At 38.7% G+C, this 16,314-nt stretch overlaps 1 protein-coding gene across 3 annotated transcripts in view; it reads left to right on the forward strand.

Moving 5' to 3' along the window:
• Positions 1-10,047, forward strand: part of dmap1 (DNA methyltransferase 1 associated protein 1) — a 48,762-nt gene extending 38,715 nt beyond the window's left edge. For all 3 annotated transcript variants that reach the window (XM_078218660.1, XM_078218657.1, XM_078218658.1), the window contains 2 exons: positions 1,565-1,857; positions 9,473-10,047. In XM_078218660.1, coding sequence (XP_078074786.1) covers positions 1,565-1,857; positions 9,473-9,532 — 353 coding nt within the window. In that variant the 3' untranslated portion in view covers positions 9,533-10,047. The remainder of the gene's footprint in view (positions 1-1,564; positions 1,858-9,472) is intronic.
• The last annotated feature ends 6,267 nt before the right edge of the window (positions 10,048-16,314 follow it).

Genomic DNA, 16,314 nt, shown 5'->3' on the forward strand with positions numbered 1-16,314 from the left:
AAAGTAGCAGATCTTGTAAGATTAGGATTATATCGCTCTGTTGGGGTGTATATAGCATTTTTCACATCCTTAAGATATACCAGAACATTTCCTAACTAATGTATTGCTTTCCTGGTGCAGATGTCATATTGGCAAACACAGTTGCCAATTTGCATACAGAAAGCATCCCACATCAACTGAATGAATGCATCATTTGAAAGAACTTCCTGGTCTTCTTTTGAGTAGTTGTATTGGGATATTTTAAGTCCAGTCAAAACATGACCTCTTCAATTTAGCAGTCCTTCAACATTACTTTGAAGTATTAGCCTGGATTATGGGCTCAGAGTTGCCCTGTATCTTTTATTAAAGCTGATTCAATGTTCAGAAATGTCCTGAAAATGTTTGAACAGGAGCATGTTTTAAATAATTGTGGACTGTTTGAAGCATGAGTGCAGGATCATGTAGTCAAAAATCTATTGTTTATTATGCAATTACAGTGTACAAAATAATTATTCATATGGTCTTGAGAGCAATCACTAGCAACACTTGCATCTTTGAGGTGTTCCACAGATAAATCTTCAATTCCTAAAATATATTAAAAATTTGATAACATCCTTTTATCTCAAGAGAGTCTTCACTAGTAAGTGGCTTATATACTTGATTAAAATGCTTCAGACTATGACCTCTTGCATTTAATCTGCAGGTCAGGCTTATTTGCCGCTAAATTACATAATTTTTAATTGTAGAATATGATTTGAGAAAAATATGTGATGGGAAAAAAGATAATTTAGTAATTTTTTCAAAGCTTTCAACACTAAAGGTTAATATGGACATACTAATAAAATACAGCACTCTATTGGTTGTGTTATAAGAAATGAAGACATGTAAAATCTATTGCTCGTTGTGAATGATAGAAAGTTGGTGCTGACAGGTTTATTCAGTAAGCAATTTAGTTGGTGGACAGAAGTTCTGACAACTTGACTTAACTGCTTGCAGGTCTTTGGACCTTTTTAACAAGTCATGGATATTTGTGTAATTCTGTTTTGCCTTTGAAATAATCTGAGCTGTTTCAATCTGAAGTGTTTTAATAGTTTTAGAAAATTTGGAGGAACTGCGATGATTTCTTTCCCTTCTAAAGGAAGCCCAGGTAGACTACTAAACCACTGCAGTAATACAAAAACAAACTCGCGTAGCATCACTGTAGTAATTGCTAGACCACTGTTGCTGAGGAATGATAAATCTAATGATTCTTTAATAATGTTTATATTGGGAAGAAGCTGATGTATCAAGGGCACTGCTACACTCAAGATAAGTCAACTGAGGAGAAATGATACTGGAATTATAGATGACTTTCAGTTTGGTGTGGCTGCTGTTCTGAGGGATAATGCTGCCTGCACTGGATCTGTATTAAGATACAGGTCCAATGTAAGAGTACTGTAAATTTGTTATCGAGCATTAAACTCCCCTGCTCTTTCCAGTCTTACAACAACCTTTTCACTGATGTCTTCAACTGTATTTAAGCGGATGGTTACTGTTTTAAAGTTCATGAAAATATTTACCCAATTTGGTTGTTGATGAATTGCAGATTTGAATCCAATGCCCACCGAAGAGATTGTACACATGTTCAACGAACTTCGCAGTGATCTGGTGCTGTTGTATGAACTGAAGCAGGCTTATGCCAATTGTGAATATGAGCTTCAGATGCTACGGCATCGATACGAGGCATTGGCAAAAGCGGGGACAAACAGCTTGGCATCAGAAGGTTTTAGCATTGATGGACAAATGGGAACTGTGGGAACCAGTTCTGAAGAAATTAAGGGGGAAGGAAAAGATCAATTCATTGATGTTGTTGGAGCTGCACCTCTCACACCAAACTCGGTAAGCACTGATTGGAAATATCCAGCAAATTTTTGATTTGTACTGGCAAGTAATGATTCTTACAGAAATTAGAAATTGCAATACATGAATACTCTAATACTTTAATTTTATTAAATCAGGATTTCTAACTCAAGTGCATTGTTAGGTCCATCTTTAGGTAAGATCTTTATAAAACTATATCTAAAAGGTGTTATACATTCTGTTTATACAAATGTGATTTGTGTAATTATGATAAATATTTGAACACAGTTTTTAATGTTAATGCATATTATTATTGACAATCTGTCTTTTCAGTCATGAGTTACCATTCTTCACAAATATCTGCTGCACAGTATTTTGTTCAATTTCAGCAATGTCTGATCAATATTTACTAACCAGGTGTTAGACAAAGGAAGATCTATCCTGTGAATAGACCAGAGCTATCATGCCGTGTCAAAAAACCAATAAGTTACTTCAGAACAATCACTACTACTGCACTTAAGACTCATGAAAATGCTTGATACCATGAGGTGGTTGTGCTACAAATGGCAAATTTACTTAGCTGATACCAGTTTGTTCCAACATGAACATACAGACAGGAGGCCATTGAGCTTGCTCAGACAATTCAATGTATTTTACACTCATCATTTCTCCTAACCTTTTGCATTATTGTAAATCAGAAATCTATCAATCTCTACCTTAAACATACTCAATGACAGAGCCTCCACAGCCCTCTGGGGTACGGTTTCCAAAGATTTGAAACCCTCTTGTGTAATGAAACTTCTCATCTTGGTTCTAAGTGGCATCCCCCTTTTTTGACATTGTCCCCTAGTTCTAAACTTCCCAACCAAGGGAAACACCTTACCTGCATCTACCCTGTCTCTTTATGTATTTTGTAGGTTTCAATGTGAACACCTCTTGTTCTGCAAAACTCAAGAGAACACAGGCTCAGTTTGCCCAATTTCTCATCGTAAGACTGTCCTGCCATCCCTGGAAATAGACTGGTGAACATTTGTTGCACTCCCTCTATAGCAATAATATCCTTTGAGGTAAGGGGACCAAAACTGCACACAGTACTCCAGGTGCAGTCTAACCAAGCCTATACAATCGAAGCAAGACCTTACTACCCCTCTACTCAAATCAGTTACGTACAAGAATAATACCTGGGCTTAAACAATTAAGTTATAAGGATAGGTTGCATAAACTTGGTCTGTTATTTCCTTGAACTTAGATGTTTAGAGGTGATTTACTTGAGTATTTAAAAAGATAAAATGATTCAATAGATAAAGAAAAACTGATGCCTCCAGTGGTGGAACTCAAAATATATTAAAATTAGAGCTAGGCCATTCAGGAGTAAAATCAGGCAGCAGATTTTCATACACAGGGTCGTGGAAATGTGAAATTCTCTCCTCCAAACAGAATCCATACTGGATTCTGAGTCAGTTGAAATTTTCAAGATTGGTGTTTAATAGATTTTATTTATTAGGGAAAGGGATTGTGGAATGTGGAGCAAAGGTAGGGAGCTGAGGTACAGATTAACCATGATTTAACTGAACAGCAAATCAGACTTGATGGATTGAATGGCTCACTCCTGTTCCTATGTTCCCACGCCAAAAAGAAAAGCAAGGTAACAATTGAAGCCTGAATAACATAACTTGTAATATGTTCTCATGTGGTGCCAAAGTGCAAAGAACGGGAGCTCAGTTTAAGTTGTAAATTTTGCTAAAATATGATTTTTAAAAAGTAGAAATTTTAGCAAAAAGATCATTACTATTCATGAACAAAACTTAAATGCCCAGTATCCCTGGTAGAGTGTGATAGAGTTTGCATATTGCTTCCTGAGAGTGAGTAGACAATTATGCGGCACAAAATGAAACTTGGGTGATTCTAAATGTCTGGATAACTGAATTGCCATGGAATGTTGTAATATGGTTTTTGAGTGCAAGGAGCAAAAGTTGAACATTAGTTGCTAACTAGACATTAAAGAGACTCCTTGGTTTCCACCTTCATCAGCCTCACCACTCCCTAGTAACAATCTTAATTCTGTTTGTGTGTGTCCTAACAAATATGTGCAGGACATATTTGGTGGCCCTAGAATTTCAGGTATGTAAGGGTAGAGTTTCTGATTTGTACTCAATTGGTACTTCTAATGAGGAATGCAATCAAAATTGTGCTCGGTTTGAAAAGTGTTTTTTCTTCCTCCCCCACCGCCCCTTCCCCTCCCAAGATTCTACTCAAATCCATTTCCATGTCACCAAATGCAAAATCTGCCACTACCACAACCACAATCAGACTGCATTATAAAACATAAGGCTTTTATTAAATTTCTGTTTTAAATTTTTTTTATCTATTTAAAAGTGGCAATAGCTTAAAATAGGTCTATCACAGAAAAATAAACACATCATTTGTGAATAAAACTATTTTGACTGACTGAAAATTACATTTAAAAAAAAGCTATATTCTAGTTGGATTGAGGTACAGTAGCCAGTTTGCTAGTAAATTAGAAAGAAATCAATCAAAAAATACCTATTAATGTCCTTGTTCCCCAAAGATCCAGCTTAATTTCTGGAACCTTCTCAAAGGCCTGCAAATGAGCACATTTGCAGAAACTCCCAATGGTGATTAATTCACCTTGGGGATGTGGCCAGTTTATGGAGCCTGCTACTGGTGTGGTGGTTTTAAAACTCATGCAGAAGATTTGAGAAACTCATGTTTTGTAATCTTTTGCTCTGGCATTGCTGATTTTGGGTGAATTGTGTGCGGGGGAATAACAGGCACAATCAATTGGAAATTTCAGGGTGTAGAAATCATGTTTAGTCTTCGTTGAACTTATAGTTTATTTATTAGTCACAAGTAAGGCTTACATTAACAAGGCAATGAAGTTACTGTGAAATTCCCCTAGTCACCGCCTGTTCGGGTCAATGCGTCTAACCTAACTGACATTTTAGAAATTGTTAAAGTTGCCTTTGTGCTGGTCATTTTCTGGTTACTCCAGTATTTGATAAACAAAAATTATCGGCTGTCATAGGATAGTGCGCAGGGCATCACAAAATTTATGTTTTGTGATTGTCTATTAAACTAACTATGCCTCTTTTGTTAAATGTTCTATTAACTAAATAGGAACCAGTAAAACATGACTTCCATTTCCTACATAGGGAGGAAAGGTTCGATCAACAGCCAGTGGAATACCTTTTGTTTTCCTACAAATACAACTCTACGCAGCTTAAAAATAACAATTACAGCATTTGTTTAAAAAAGAAATTCTGGATGTTGAATGAAACAACTTATCCATGAAATTAGCCATTTTGTGCGAGAAGCATCTCCAAAAATATTCTTCGACATCGCCTTGCATCCTGCTCGGTCACCTGAACCTGAGCTCCCCTGTATTCTTTGAGCTTGTGTTATGTATCTTTGGCTTGCCTGAATGAATGAATTCGACTAGGTATTGGATGATAACTCCTTGACTGCATCATTGTCACTCGGATGGACTGTAATTCCCAAAATGCAGCTTAGGATGCTATCTTCTAATGAAGAGAACTTGGATCCTGTCAAGTTGCATTGGGCCTTTCAAATGCTTTTTCGTACTTGTAGTATCCCTAACCCACCTAGAGATTCAATTTTTTTTACTTAAAAGGTGGAATTAAAGTATACTTCACAATGCTGAAAAGTGTAGCACATAATGTGACAAAATCTAAATTTTACAAGGATTGTGCCCAAAGATCCTTTCATGAAACCAATTTGTACCTTCATTTCTTAATCACCTTCAGTCATTTTATGTCTCACCATTCTTAAAACGACACTGCTGCCCCTTTACAATAAAAGTGATTGATGAATATAACTGCACAACTGTGTCTCCAGTGCACTTTGTGTCTTTACGTGACTGAAAGAACAAATTCAGATCTGTTTTTGAGCTTTCGGCTTTCTTTGAAGCATTTCGCTAGCTTTTGTCAATTTTCTAAGTTGACATGTGCTGCCATAGAAAAGGTTCAAAAACTAGCATTGATTCAGTATGCTGTCCTGCTTCAATGAGCTGTTCTGTGGAGTGTTAACAAGTTTGTGTTTGTAATTTGTTATACAGGAGGGCTTTAAGATCTTGAGAAGGTTCAGAGTGAAAGCCAAAAATTAAGTCCGAGTTGCTAATTAATTGTACACTTAACAATGGTGTTGGCAGATAACATGCGGGTGTTAAAGCACCCAGAGATTACAGAAAATGCAAGCATTTATTTGGAGGGAAATATAAATTTTAAAAGCTGAAAAGACCAGACCTTTTCAGAAAGATTGCATTCCTTTCACCAGCTGTAACAACTTCTGCTATTGCCAACTGTTGTTCACCACAGAATGGAGTAACTTCTGTTCCTTGTCTGTCACTTTTGCTAACTATTTTCAAAAGTGTCAAATTCAACTTAACTCCATCTTATGTGGTTCATCGAAGAGAACCAGTACTGGATCAGAATTACTGTGTAGCAAGACATTTAATATGTTCTGTGTTTGTTGGTAATCTTTGCAAAGTGCACTGAGAAGATTTCCTCTAATTAGTTTGCAACCAATGCAAAACAGTCATATGTGTTTTCTCAAAATTGCCCTGTTATATTTCATGATTTGGACACCTCCTCCTCCTCTAGTGAAACCATATGTGCAATGAGACTGGTTGGGAGTGCACATTACATCTGATTCAAATATAAAGTTTCAAAGTTATATCTTTTGATATAGTTAAAGAATATTAATGGATCACTATGATGCACTTTTTTTTATCAATCAGCATAAAATCTGACAGAATGTCACTTTTGAAAATTTGGGAATGGAGGTTTCCTGCAGGGCATTTTCTATGGTGTACAAAATAGTTAAAATGTTAAATACAGTTCTGACCTTTACTGGCTGATTAAACAATGAGGATGGCATTAGATTAGAATAAGACTGAAGGTCAAACCAATTCACTGTACAACCATTTTAGAGTGCTTTTAAAATTGTTTTTAACATTACCTTCTTTCCCCCCCACAAAAATGTAATTTTGCTAGTACTTTGAAAACACAAGAATTAACCTAATCGTGGTAGCATGGTAATTCCTTAACTGTTTGAGAACTGAAGGTGCTTTTGCAGCATTTTGAAATGCCATATTTAGGACTTTACTCCTCTTTGTGAATGGCTGGAGAATTGATTTGGATTGGTGTGGCCCAGAAGGAAGGATCTGCTGAGCTTGGATCAATATCTGTACATTCACAATTGGGCTTTCTTTATGGATGGGAGAAAGGGGATGGTAACCGATGGAGGCAGTGCTTAACATGTTACCTACATTGAGAATGGTACAAGTAGAAATCACCAAGTTGTTCCATCCCAACTGTACCACTGTCTGACCAGGAAAATGAGAACTCTGCGAGTTTAAACTCACCATTATCAGATTGCTGATTAGAGGATGTCTGACAGACTAGTGAGGTCTTCGAGAGGTGCATGAAGATTAAAAAATCAAAAAACCCCACCCTTTCAAACTATAGTCCCATCTCCAATGTTTCTCCCTTACCCAAAGTCCTTGAAGGTGTTAGCACCTTCCATGTTCATGCCCATCGCTCCTGCAACCGCATGTTGAATCTCAGTATCAGATTTCTGCCGCTTCCACAGCACTAAAATCAAAATTACAAATGCCATCCTGTGTGTCTGTCCATGGTAAACTACTCTTCCTCATCCTTCCTAACCTGTCTGTAGTCTTTGGCACAGTTGGCCATTATCCTCTTTTACGTTATCCAACTGAGTGGGACTGGCCTTGCCTGGTTATATCCCTGTCTAACCTGTCATAATGTGGAGATGCCGGCGTTGGACTGGGGTAAGCACAGTAAGAAGTCTCACAACACCAGGTTAAAGTCCAACAGGTTTATTTGGTAGCAAATACCATAAGCTTTCGGAGCATTGCTTATGGTATTTGCTACCAAATAAACCTGTTGGACTTTAACCTGGTGTTGTGAGACTTCTTACTGTACTAACCTGTCATAACCAGAAAACCTTCATCAATGGCTTCTTTTTCTCTTACTCCCACATTGTTGCCTCTAGAGTCCCACAAGCCTCTCAACAACATCATTGGAGAATACAACATTAAATTCCAATGTACACTGGTGACACTCCAATCTACCTCACCACCACCTCTCCCAACCCCTGCATTGCATCTGACTCAGCACACTACTTGTCTGATGTCCAGTATTTGGTTGTAAGAACATATGAAATAGGAGCAGGAGTAGGCTACACTTGACACTGCTCCACCGTACAATAAAATCGTGATTGATCTGATCTTCGCCTCAGCTCTACTTTTGTGCCAGTTCCCCATAACTTTTGACTCTCCTATAGTTGAAAAATCTGTGTATCTCAACCTTTATATTCAATGACTCAGTCTCCATGGGGCAGAGAATTCCAAACGTCCACTACCCTGAGAAAAGAAAATCATCCTCCTCTCCCCTATTCTGAAACAGTGTCCCCTATTTCAAGATTCCCCATGAGGGGAAACATAGCCTCAGCATCTATCAGACGAGCCTTCTCGTGCCTAGAGTTTTTTTCTAAACTCTTGAGGCTAACTGACCTATCATTTTTTGCTCTTTGCCTTCCTCTTTTCTTGAATAGGTGCATTACATTTGCAATGTTCTAATCACCTCGGATTTTTCTAGAACCAAGGGAATTAAAAAAAAAAATTACAACCCTTGCATCCACTATCTGCAGTCACTTCTTCTGAGATAATGGACATCAGATCCATGGGATTTGTTAACCTTTAATCGCATTAGTTTGCCTAATATTTCTTTAATGATAAATGTGTCAAATGTTTCCATCCCTTTTGACCCCCCCCGATCTTTCTTTCTACTATTATTGGGATGTTTTGTGTCCCCTATTGTGAAGGAAGGTATAAAGTATTTGTTGAATGTCGTATTATTTCCCAGTCTCGTCCTCTAAGGGACCAACTTTTACTTCAGCAGCTCTTTTCCTTTTCATATACTTGTTGAAACTCTATCTGTTTCTATAATTATTTTTTCTCCTAATCTATTTTTTCCCTCTGTTTTCTGGGAAAGCTTTAAAAGCTGGGAAGCTATGCTGTATGGTGAAATCAGCAGCAAAAATCCATGTTGTGAGGGCTCATCTTGTTACTCAAATACTGAAATCTTGCAGTATATGGTGCAGTCACTAGCATTTCCAAGTAGGCTAAGGTCATGAAATAAAATCCTTCTAGGGAGAAATATTAATTGCAACAGTGCAGTGAGTGATCTTTTTGACTGTTTAAGGTGTCAGCAGATGTGATACTCTAGATGAAATGCAAACAAGCTCACGATAACTGTCATGCATCCCAGATGAATCGGCACTTGAATTGAGATTTCCTTTAATTATCATTTAAGTCCATAGTCACATTCTCACCTTCATTGTTTGATCCACACCAACAATCCAATTCGCCCATGCCTTTGTTGTTCAACATGTCAGTGTTGAAAGGAGATCTTCAGCTTTTGTAGAAAATAGTGATTTGTATAGTATTGTAGCCGTTTTACTTGCTGCTGTTTTTAAGATCACAAATTTCTAGCTGCTATCTAAATTTCCAGAGTTAATCTGGAGATGTCACTGACCTTGCAAATGGTTTGAAACATGCTATCTTACATCCTGATTTTTGATTTTACAGAGGAAGCGAAGAGAATCTGCATCAAGCTGTTCTTCAGTAAAGAAATTGAAGAAACCCTGAACTGGTATGAAAGGCTAGGAAGTGGACAAAATGTGGTTAAACGGATCTTTCACCACATAGCAGCTATGCTCCTACATTTTATTCAGAAAAGACCACCAAAACTCCAGGAAATCAGGAGCAACGAGCACTGCTGATAAATTATGTGGCAGTGGTTAGGAAGTAACAAATGCAGTGTCCATCATATGAAACAAAAACTGCTAAGCCATTTCCTGTTGAAGTTATACCCTAACTAACCCAAAACTTCACTAATGAGGCACATTTAGTCATGAAAAGGATCACAGTGCTTTTAATATTTGTATAATTATACTTTCTTTGTAGGGTTTTGTTCTCTTTGGTACAGGGCATTGAAACTATCACTGAGTGAAGACCACTCGCATATTACATTTTTTGATCGTGAAGAATGAAAAGTGTGGTTATATGCTGTGTCCGGCTACAAGGAAGTGTTCAAAAGAAATTGCAAACATTTATTGTAGTGAAGAAAATATCAACAGAGAATAAAGGATTTTTTAAAAATTGTTTGTGGTGCCTCACGATTATTTGAAGTTGGTGCTAGAATTCCCAATTAGATATGTAATTATGTTCAGGGCAATACTGGATGGAATTCTATACACACCTTGTGCACTTGTTCTGTAGCACTTTTTGTAACATTTTTATCAAGTTTATAATGTTAGTCACTCTACCTAACACACTAGTTCCGTCATGTTTTTCCATTGCATTAACTCTTCCATACTTGGTTTTCAAGAGGCTACTAACCTCCCACATTTGTTTCCAGAATAAACGATATATAATTACATTTAATCTTGTAAAAGTGCTTAAACTTAAAGCATAAATGGGATTCCTGTAATAAAACAGGAAATGCTGCAAAAACTCAACAGGTCTGGCAGCATTTGGAGAGAGAAACAGAGTTAACATTTTGAGTCCATATGACTCTTCCTCAGAATTGAAGAGAGGTAGAAATGTTATGGGACAGGCATAGAGTCTGGCTGACCGCTTTGTGGAACATCTTGGCTCAGTCTGCAAACATGACTCTGACCTACATTCCTGTCAGTTGAAGTTGCAATTCATCATTTCCCTGTCATGCTCACGTTTCCATCTTCAGCCTGCTCAATGTTCCACAAGCCCAATGCAGTCTTCCAGATTTGACATTGAATTCAACAACTTCAGATCGTGAACTCTGTCCTTCATTTAGATTTTTCTTCCAACCCGCCCACCCCTCCTCCTTCTCCTCTCTTTCCCCCTACTGCCCAACCAAACCAAGGGCCGGCTAGACTGTAACTTGTTCTTGTGTTTGGAATTCAGAAAGAACTGACCCTTGTTCAGCTATTAACACATTCTGCTCTTTTTTTGCAAAAGATGTACTTTATTTGTAAAATACCTTAACATTATGAACATTTTAAAGTGACTATCACAAAGTGCAATAACATTCAGGTTTTCTACATACAGCATGTTGTACTCTTGAGGTGCTTCAGTCAAAGAAACATTACAACCATTTCAAAATGATCATTACACGTGATACAAAGCTATTTAACTTGTCTACATAAATCAGGTAGCCCTCCTCTGAAGTGCTTCAATCCATGTAATAATGTTCACTGTATACATTCAATGCAAGTCATACAGTCCGAGGGGTAGAATATAATTCCCCTCCCCTCAGTTAACTATGGTTGAAAGGTCTTAGACATTGACTTTCCCCCATTGTGCTTCTGCAGTGGCTGCCCTGAGCTTTACTGCATCCCTCAGCATGCTTTTTATGACGCTATTAACATCTGCCTTCGTCTTTAGCACAATCCTTTACTCCCTTTGTCTTATGTCCATGACATCTTGTCATTTATGTCTTGTTTTGTTTTGCTCACCTGCTTATCACTAATTCCTGGTATTCCCAATGCCTTTGTTTGCTTTACCTCTCCTGACCAAGTGCCCCTTTTTTTTTTGGAAACCAACAATTTAAAAGCAGCCACTGTGCTTGTAGAATATTTTAATCTGCTTGGGAGAAAGAAGTGCTGAGGTGCACAGAATAAAGTAACTGTTGGGATAGGGAGGTGATGGGGAAACAATATAGGGGAGGGGGATGATGATGGGGAGAGGATGGTGGTGAATGGGTGGAGCTCAGGCATAGTGTAGGGTGATCTTGTCCTAACCTTATATTCCCCAGAAAACGGAATTGTTCTGCCTTGCTCAGGATGTTCCTGGGACCTGAGAGTATTGGCCAGATCCTGGATCTGATCAACATTGGGTTGCTAAGGACATCTGCAATTAGTACTGTTGTCGTTAATGTATATATTCATGTTTGCTTTAATGAATAATACGTATTGTACAAATTGGCACACAACCATAATTTTCAAATCTGATATCACAGTGTTATAATTCTATGTAATAAAAATGAAGTTTGAATTATTTAATCGACCAGTAATCATAACATATGCAACATGTGGAATACAATAGCACTTCCTTAGACTCAGTGAGAGCAATGCAGGAGATCTGCTTGTTTCATGTTTTACAGATAACTAACTAGAACCGATTTCTCATTAAATTGACTTTATGGTTTTTGGGACTATAAAAGAAATTCAAAGTATATCCACCAAGAATCCAGCCTTGACAAGTATTGGTTAACTAGGTGTCTAAATTTAAACACACAATGAACACGGTTCCAGGCAATGACATTAGAGTCAGGGCAGCAGTTCCACAGGTGGGAAAAATGACGTGTTAACCTCTGTCTACAAAAATTGCCAGCAGCAATGTTAAGAACCAGCTGTTGAACATTCCTGTTGAGGCCTGGACTAAAAGCTAGCAGTTGTGGAGCTGCTCCAATCATTACCAGGGTGTACAGTTTCCATTTTCATGGAATTATTTGTTTGAATGTGTTTTCACTAAAAAAAGATAATATTGATTACTAATATTTCAATAAGGGATTCATGTGTTTTTGTATAAAACTGTAAAGCGATCAGCTATTTGTTAATGCATCATACAACTCAGAGGCAGACCAATAAGGAAGTGTAAATAGAGGATCATGCATATTAAATGTGTAATATTTGGCATAATGAAACTGGAAATTCATCTTCGTGTTTTTTTTATTTTGGAAAGGATTTTCAAAAAATCTTGCATTTGTTTCCTTACTCCCACTTTTGTTGAAGTACATCATAAATCAGAGAATCCTTACAGTGCAGAAAATGGCCATCCGTCCCATCGAGTCTGCACCAACTCTCCGAAAGGGCATCCCCTCTGCCCTATCCCCCGTAACTCAATGCATTTTACCATGGCTAATAAACTACCTAACCTGCACATCTTTGGACTGTGGGAGGAAACCGGAGCACTCGGAGGAAACCCACAGAGACATGGAAAGAACATGCAAATAGAGTTTTTTTTATTTTTATCTAGAAAGGTTTATAGTTACACACCTTTGTTAGCACGTTGCTGCTCTCACCCGTATGGTAGTAATGATTGTTGTCTCTGCTCCAACACCTTGCTCTACAGTAGAGAAGCTGGATCAGTCTGCGAGGTTGGTAGGGTGAGGTGGCTGCGGCAGGGGATGCTGATAGAGCTAGATTTCCTTGAACGGTGCAGAATGAACATTTTGCTAATCTGAATTTTATTGTTTAAGTGATTTCTTGCTAGGTTGTTTTTGCTCTGAATTAGTGTTATTTTACATTGTAGTTATCAGTTTTATTTCCCAAAGAATTGTAACCGATGAATAATAAATTCCATAGCTAACAATTTGGTGTTGGGCAGAGAGAAAGTTTGAATCTTGCCACTGGAAGGTGCTATAGTACAAGAACTTTCATATGTTGCATATTATAGTAATGTTTGCAATGGGGAATCTGTGATTTAATGGAAAGATTATGATGTTTTAACTTTATAATTATGCCTAACGGTTTGAAAATCTTGTGTGGTTTAAATTTTGTCAAAATTAGTTATCCATTGCGACCTATGGATACTTGGTTAACTGTGATTTTATCCATGCCATTCCTCACATCGGATGAACCTGTGAAATCAATCTATTATAACATACGAAAAGGAAAGCAACTTGCGCCAATAACATTTTTATAGCACTGTCGATCGCAACGTATAAGTTGATCTTGGAAGGATTTTTGGAGGTTTCAAAGAACATGAGCAAACTTGTTTGTCAAGTAGAAAATGTGAACAGCCGGTGTGGGTGAGATGTAAAAAAAAAACTAATTCATATTAAATTAATGCAGCATGGTTTATTGAATTAATTACCTTTAACCACTAAGTGTTTTAGAACCGCCAAGTTCATTGGCCGGGATTTTCCATAGCAGGATCTGCTGCTGGAGATTAAAGTCTATTGACTGTCAGTAGGTTCGGATGATCCCGGTGGCAGGCGGGATCAGAAAATCCCACCCATTGTTTACCATTGATTCCAACATGGACAAAAGAGCTGAATGCCAAAGGTGAGGTGAGAGTGACTGTCCTTGACATCAACATTTGATCAAATATGGTATCAAAGGGCCCTAGCAAAACTGGAGTCAATGGGAATTGGGGAAAACCATCAGCCGGTGGGAGTCATACCTGGCACAAAAGAAGATGATTGTGGTGACTGGAGGTCAAACATCTCAGCTCCAGGACATGACTGCATTAGTTCCTTGGAGTAATGTCCTAGGCCCAACCAAATGCAGCAAGACCTGGACACTATGCAGGCTTAGGCTGACAAGTGCCAGACAATGACCATCTCCAACAAGGGAGGATCTAACCTTTGCCTCTTGACATTCAATGACATTACCATTGCCAAGTTCATCCACTATCAACATCCTGGGGGTTACCATTGGCCAGAAACTGAACTAGACTAGCTATATAACTACTGTGGCTACCAGAGCAGGTCGAAGGTGAGGAATCCTGTGGTGAGTAACTCGCCTGACTCCCAAAGCCTGTCTACAAGGCGCAAGTCAGGAGCATATTAAAATACTCTTGACTTGCCTGGATGAGTGCAGCACCAACAATACTCATGAAGCTTGACACCATGCAGGACAAAGCAGCCCGTTTGATTGCTACTCCTTCGACAAACATTCAATCGTTCCACCACCGACGAACAATGGCAGCTGTGTGTACCATCTACAAGATGCACTGCAGGAACTCACCAAGGTTCCTTCAGCAGCACCTTCCAAACTCATGACCACTACCAGCTGGAAGGACAAGAATTGCAGATACCTGGGAACACCACCACTGGAGGTTCCCCTCCAACTCACTCACCATTCCTGACTTGCCATTCTTTTACTGTCACTGGATAAAAATCCTGGAACTCCCTAATAGCACTGTGGGTGTACCTATACCTCAGGGACTGGTTCAAGAAGGCAGCTCCTCACCACCTCAAGGGCAACTAGGGATGGGCAGTAAATGCTGGTCTTGCGACGCCCACATCCCATAAATGAATAAAAGAATCGTTCCTCCACAATAAATCAACTTCCTCTTCATCCATTGTACTAGATTTTTTGAATGAGCCAATGACACTTGGTAGCATCCCACAATTTGATAATGAAACAACACACAGTGGAGCATATTTCCACTCCTTGTGCAGATTTTTTTCCTCCATCAATCATCCACCTATTCCATTTGGTCTTTTGAATGGTTTATTGAGGCATGCATCCAAAGGTTGAACTACAAACATTAGACCCACTGGCATAACTGCAATCCAAGGGTTGAACTACAAACATTAGACCAACTGGCATAACTGCAATGTGGGTGTTATTTCTTTGCAGGCACACCTCTTGATCTCATCAGTTATATGGGATCTGAACATGTCCCACATTAGTAAGCTTCATTTTTCACGTAGGCCGCCTGGACATGTTCATGCATTATTGATCCATAACTTTGTCCCAACCTAATCCATCCAACTTAGTCAGGCACAAAACCTCCTGCAGGGAACTAGGTTTGGTTTTACGTTTGGAAAGTTTGCATAGGCTTTCACTTTGTTCTGTCAGCATGTAAGCTAGTAACATTGTGAAACTTGTCTTCCCACATCCTGTCATTTTCACTAGAACTGTTTTCGAACCTTTCCATTCCATCGTTTGGCTGCTGGCATATCAAAATTCATATAGGTGTTTCATCTATGTTGCTGATGTAACTTGATGGATACTTGTGTTTTTGCCACTGTCTGCTGATGAACTTTTGAAAACTGGTAATTTTGGCATTGAGATCTTTTGGTAGTCTGAGCATTCATGGTCTTCTGTCACAACACCAGACTGCTTTGTTCCATAAAGATGTTGGTCTGAAGTCTTTACTGACCTCTGAGTTTGATTTGCTCACTTGTGTGCACTTCTTACTGTGTTTACCCCAGTCCAACGCTGGCATCTCCACATCATCACTTATGTGCATACATACACATTGCATAACCATTCTGACAATTTTTGAGGACCGAGTCCAATACATCTAGACTAGTGGCCAGTCCCTGTTCTGGTGTTGCATTTGGTCTTGGGTATCTTCAGAGCAGCATCCTCCTTCCATTGGCACGCTAACATCAAATTCCCTTGCTGCAGCATAGTTACATGCCTAGTTAGCAAATATTGTGATTTTTAGCCTGAAAAGCAGCTTTGTACTTTATTTGTTTTGCTGGAGGACCCCTTGCTGTTCGTCACTCGCTATACCATGTGTGGTCCCTGAATCATAGAATCGCTACAGTGCAGAAAGAGGCCCATCGCGTCTGCACCAATTCTCGAGAGCATCTTACCTAGGCCCACACTCCCATCTTTTCCCCATAACCCTGCACATTTACCGTGGTTAACCAACCTAACCCGCACATCTTTAGACTGTGGGAGGAAACCCATGCAGACATGGGG

The sequence above is a fragment of the Mustelus asterias genome, chromosome 8 (genome assembly GCF_964213995.1).
Source record: "Mustelus asterias chromosome 8, sMusAst1.hap1.1, whole genome shotgun sequence".
Classification (NCBI taxonomy): Eukaryota; Metazoa; Chordata; class Chondrichthyes; order Carcharhiniformes; family Triakidae; genus Mustelus; species Mustelus asterias.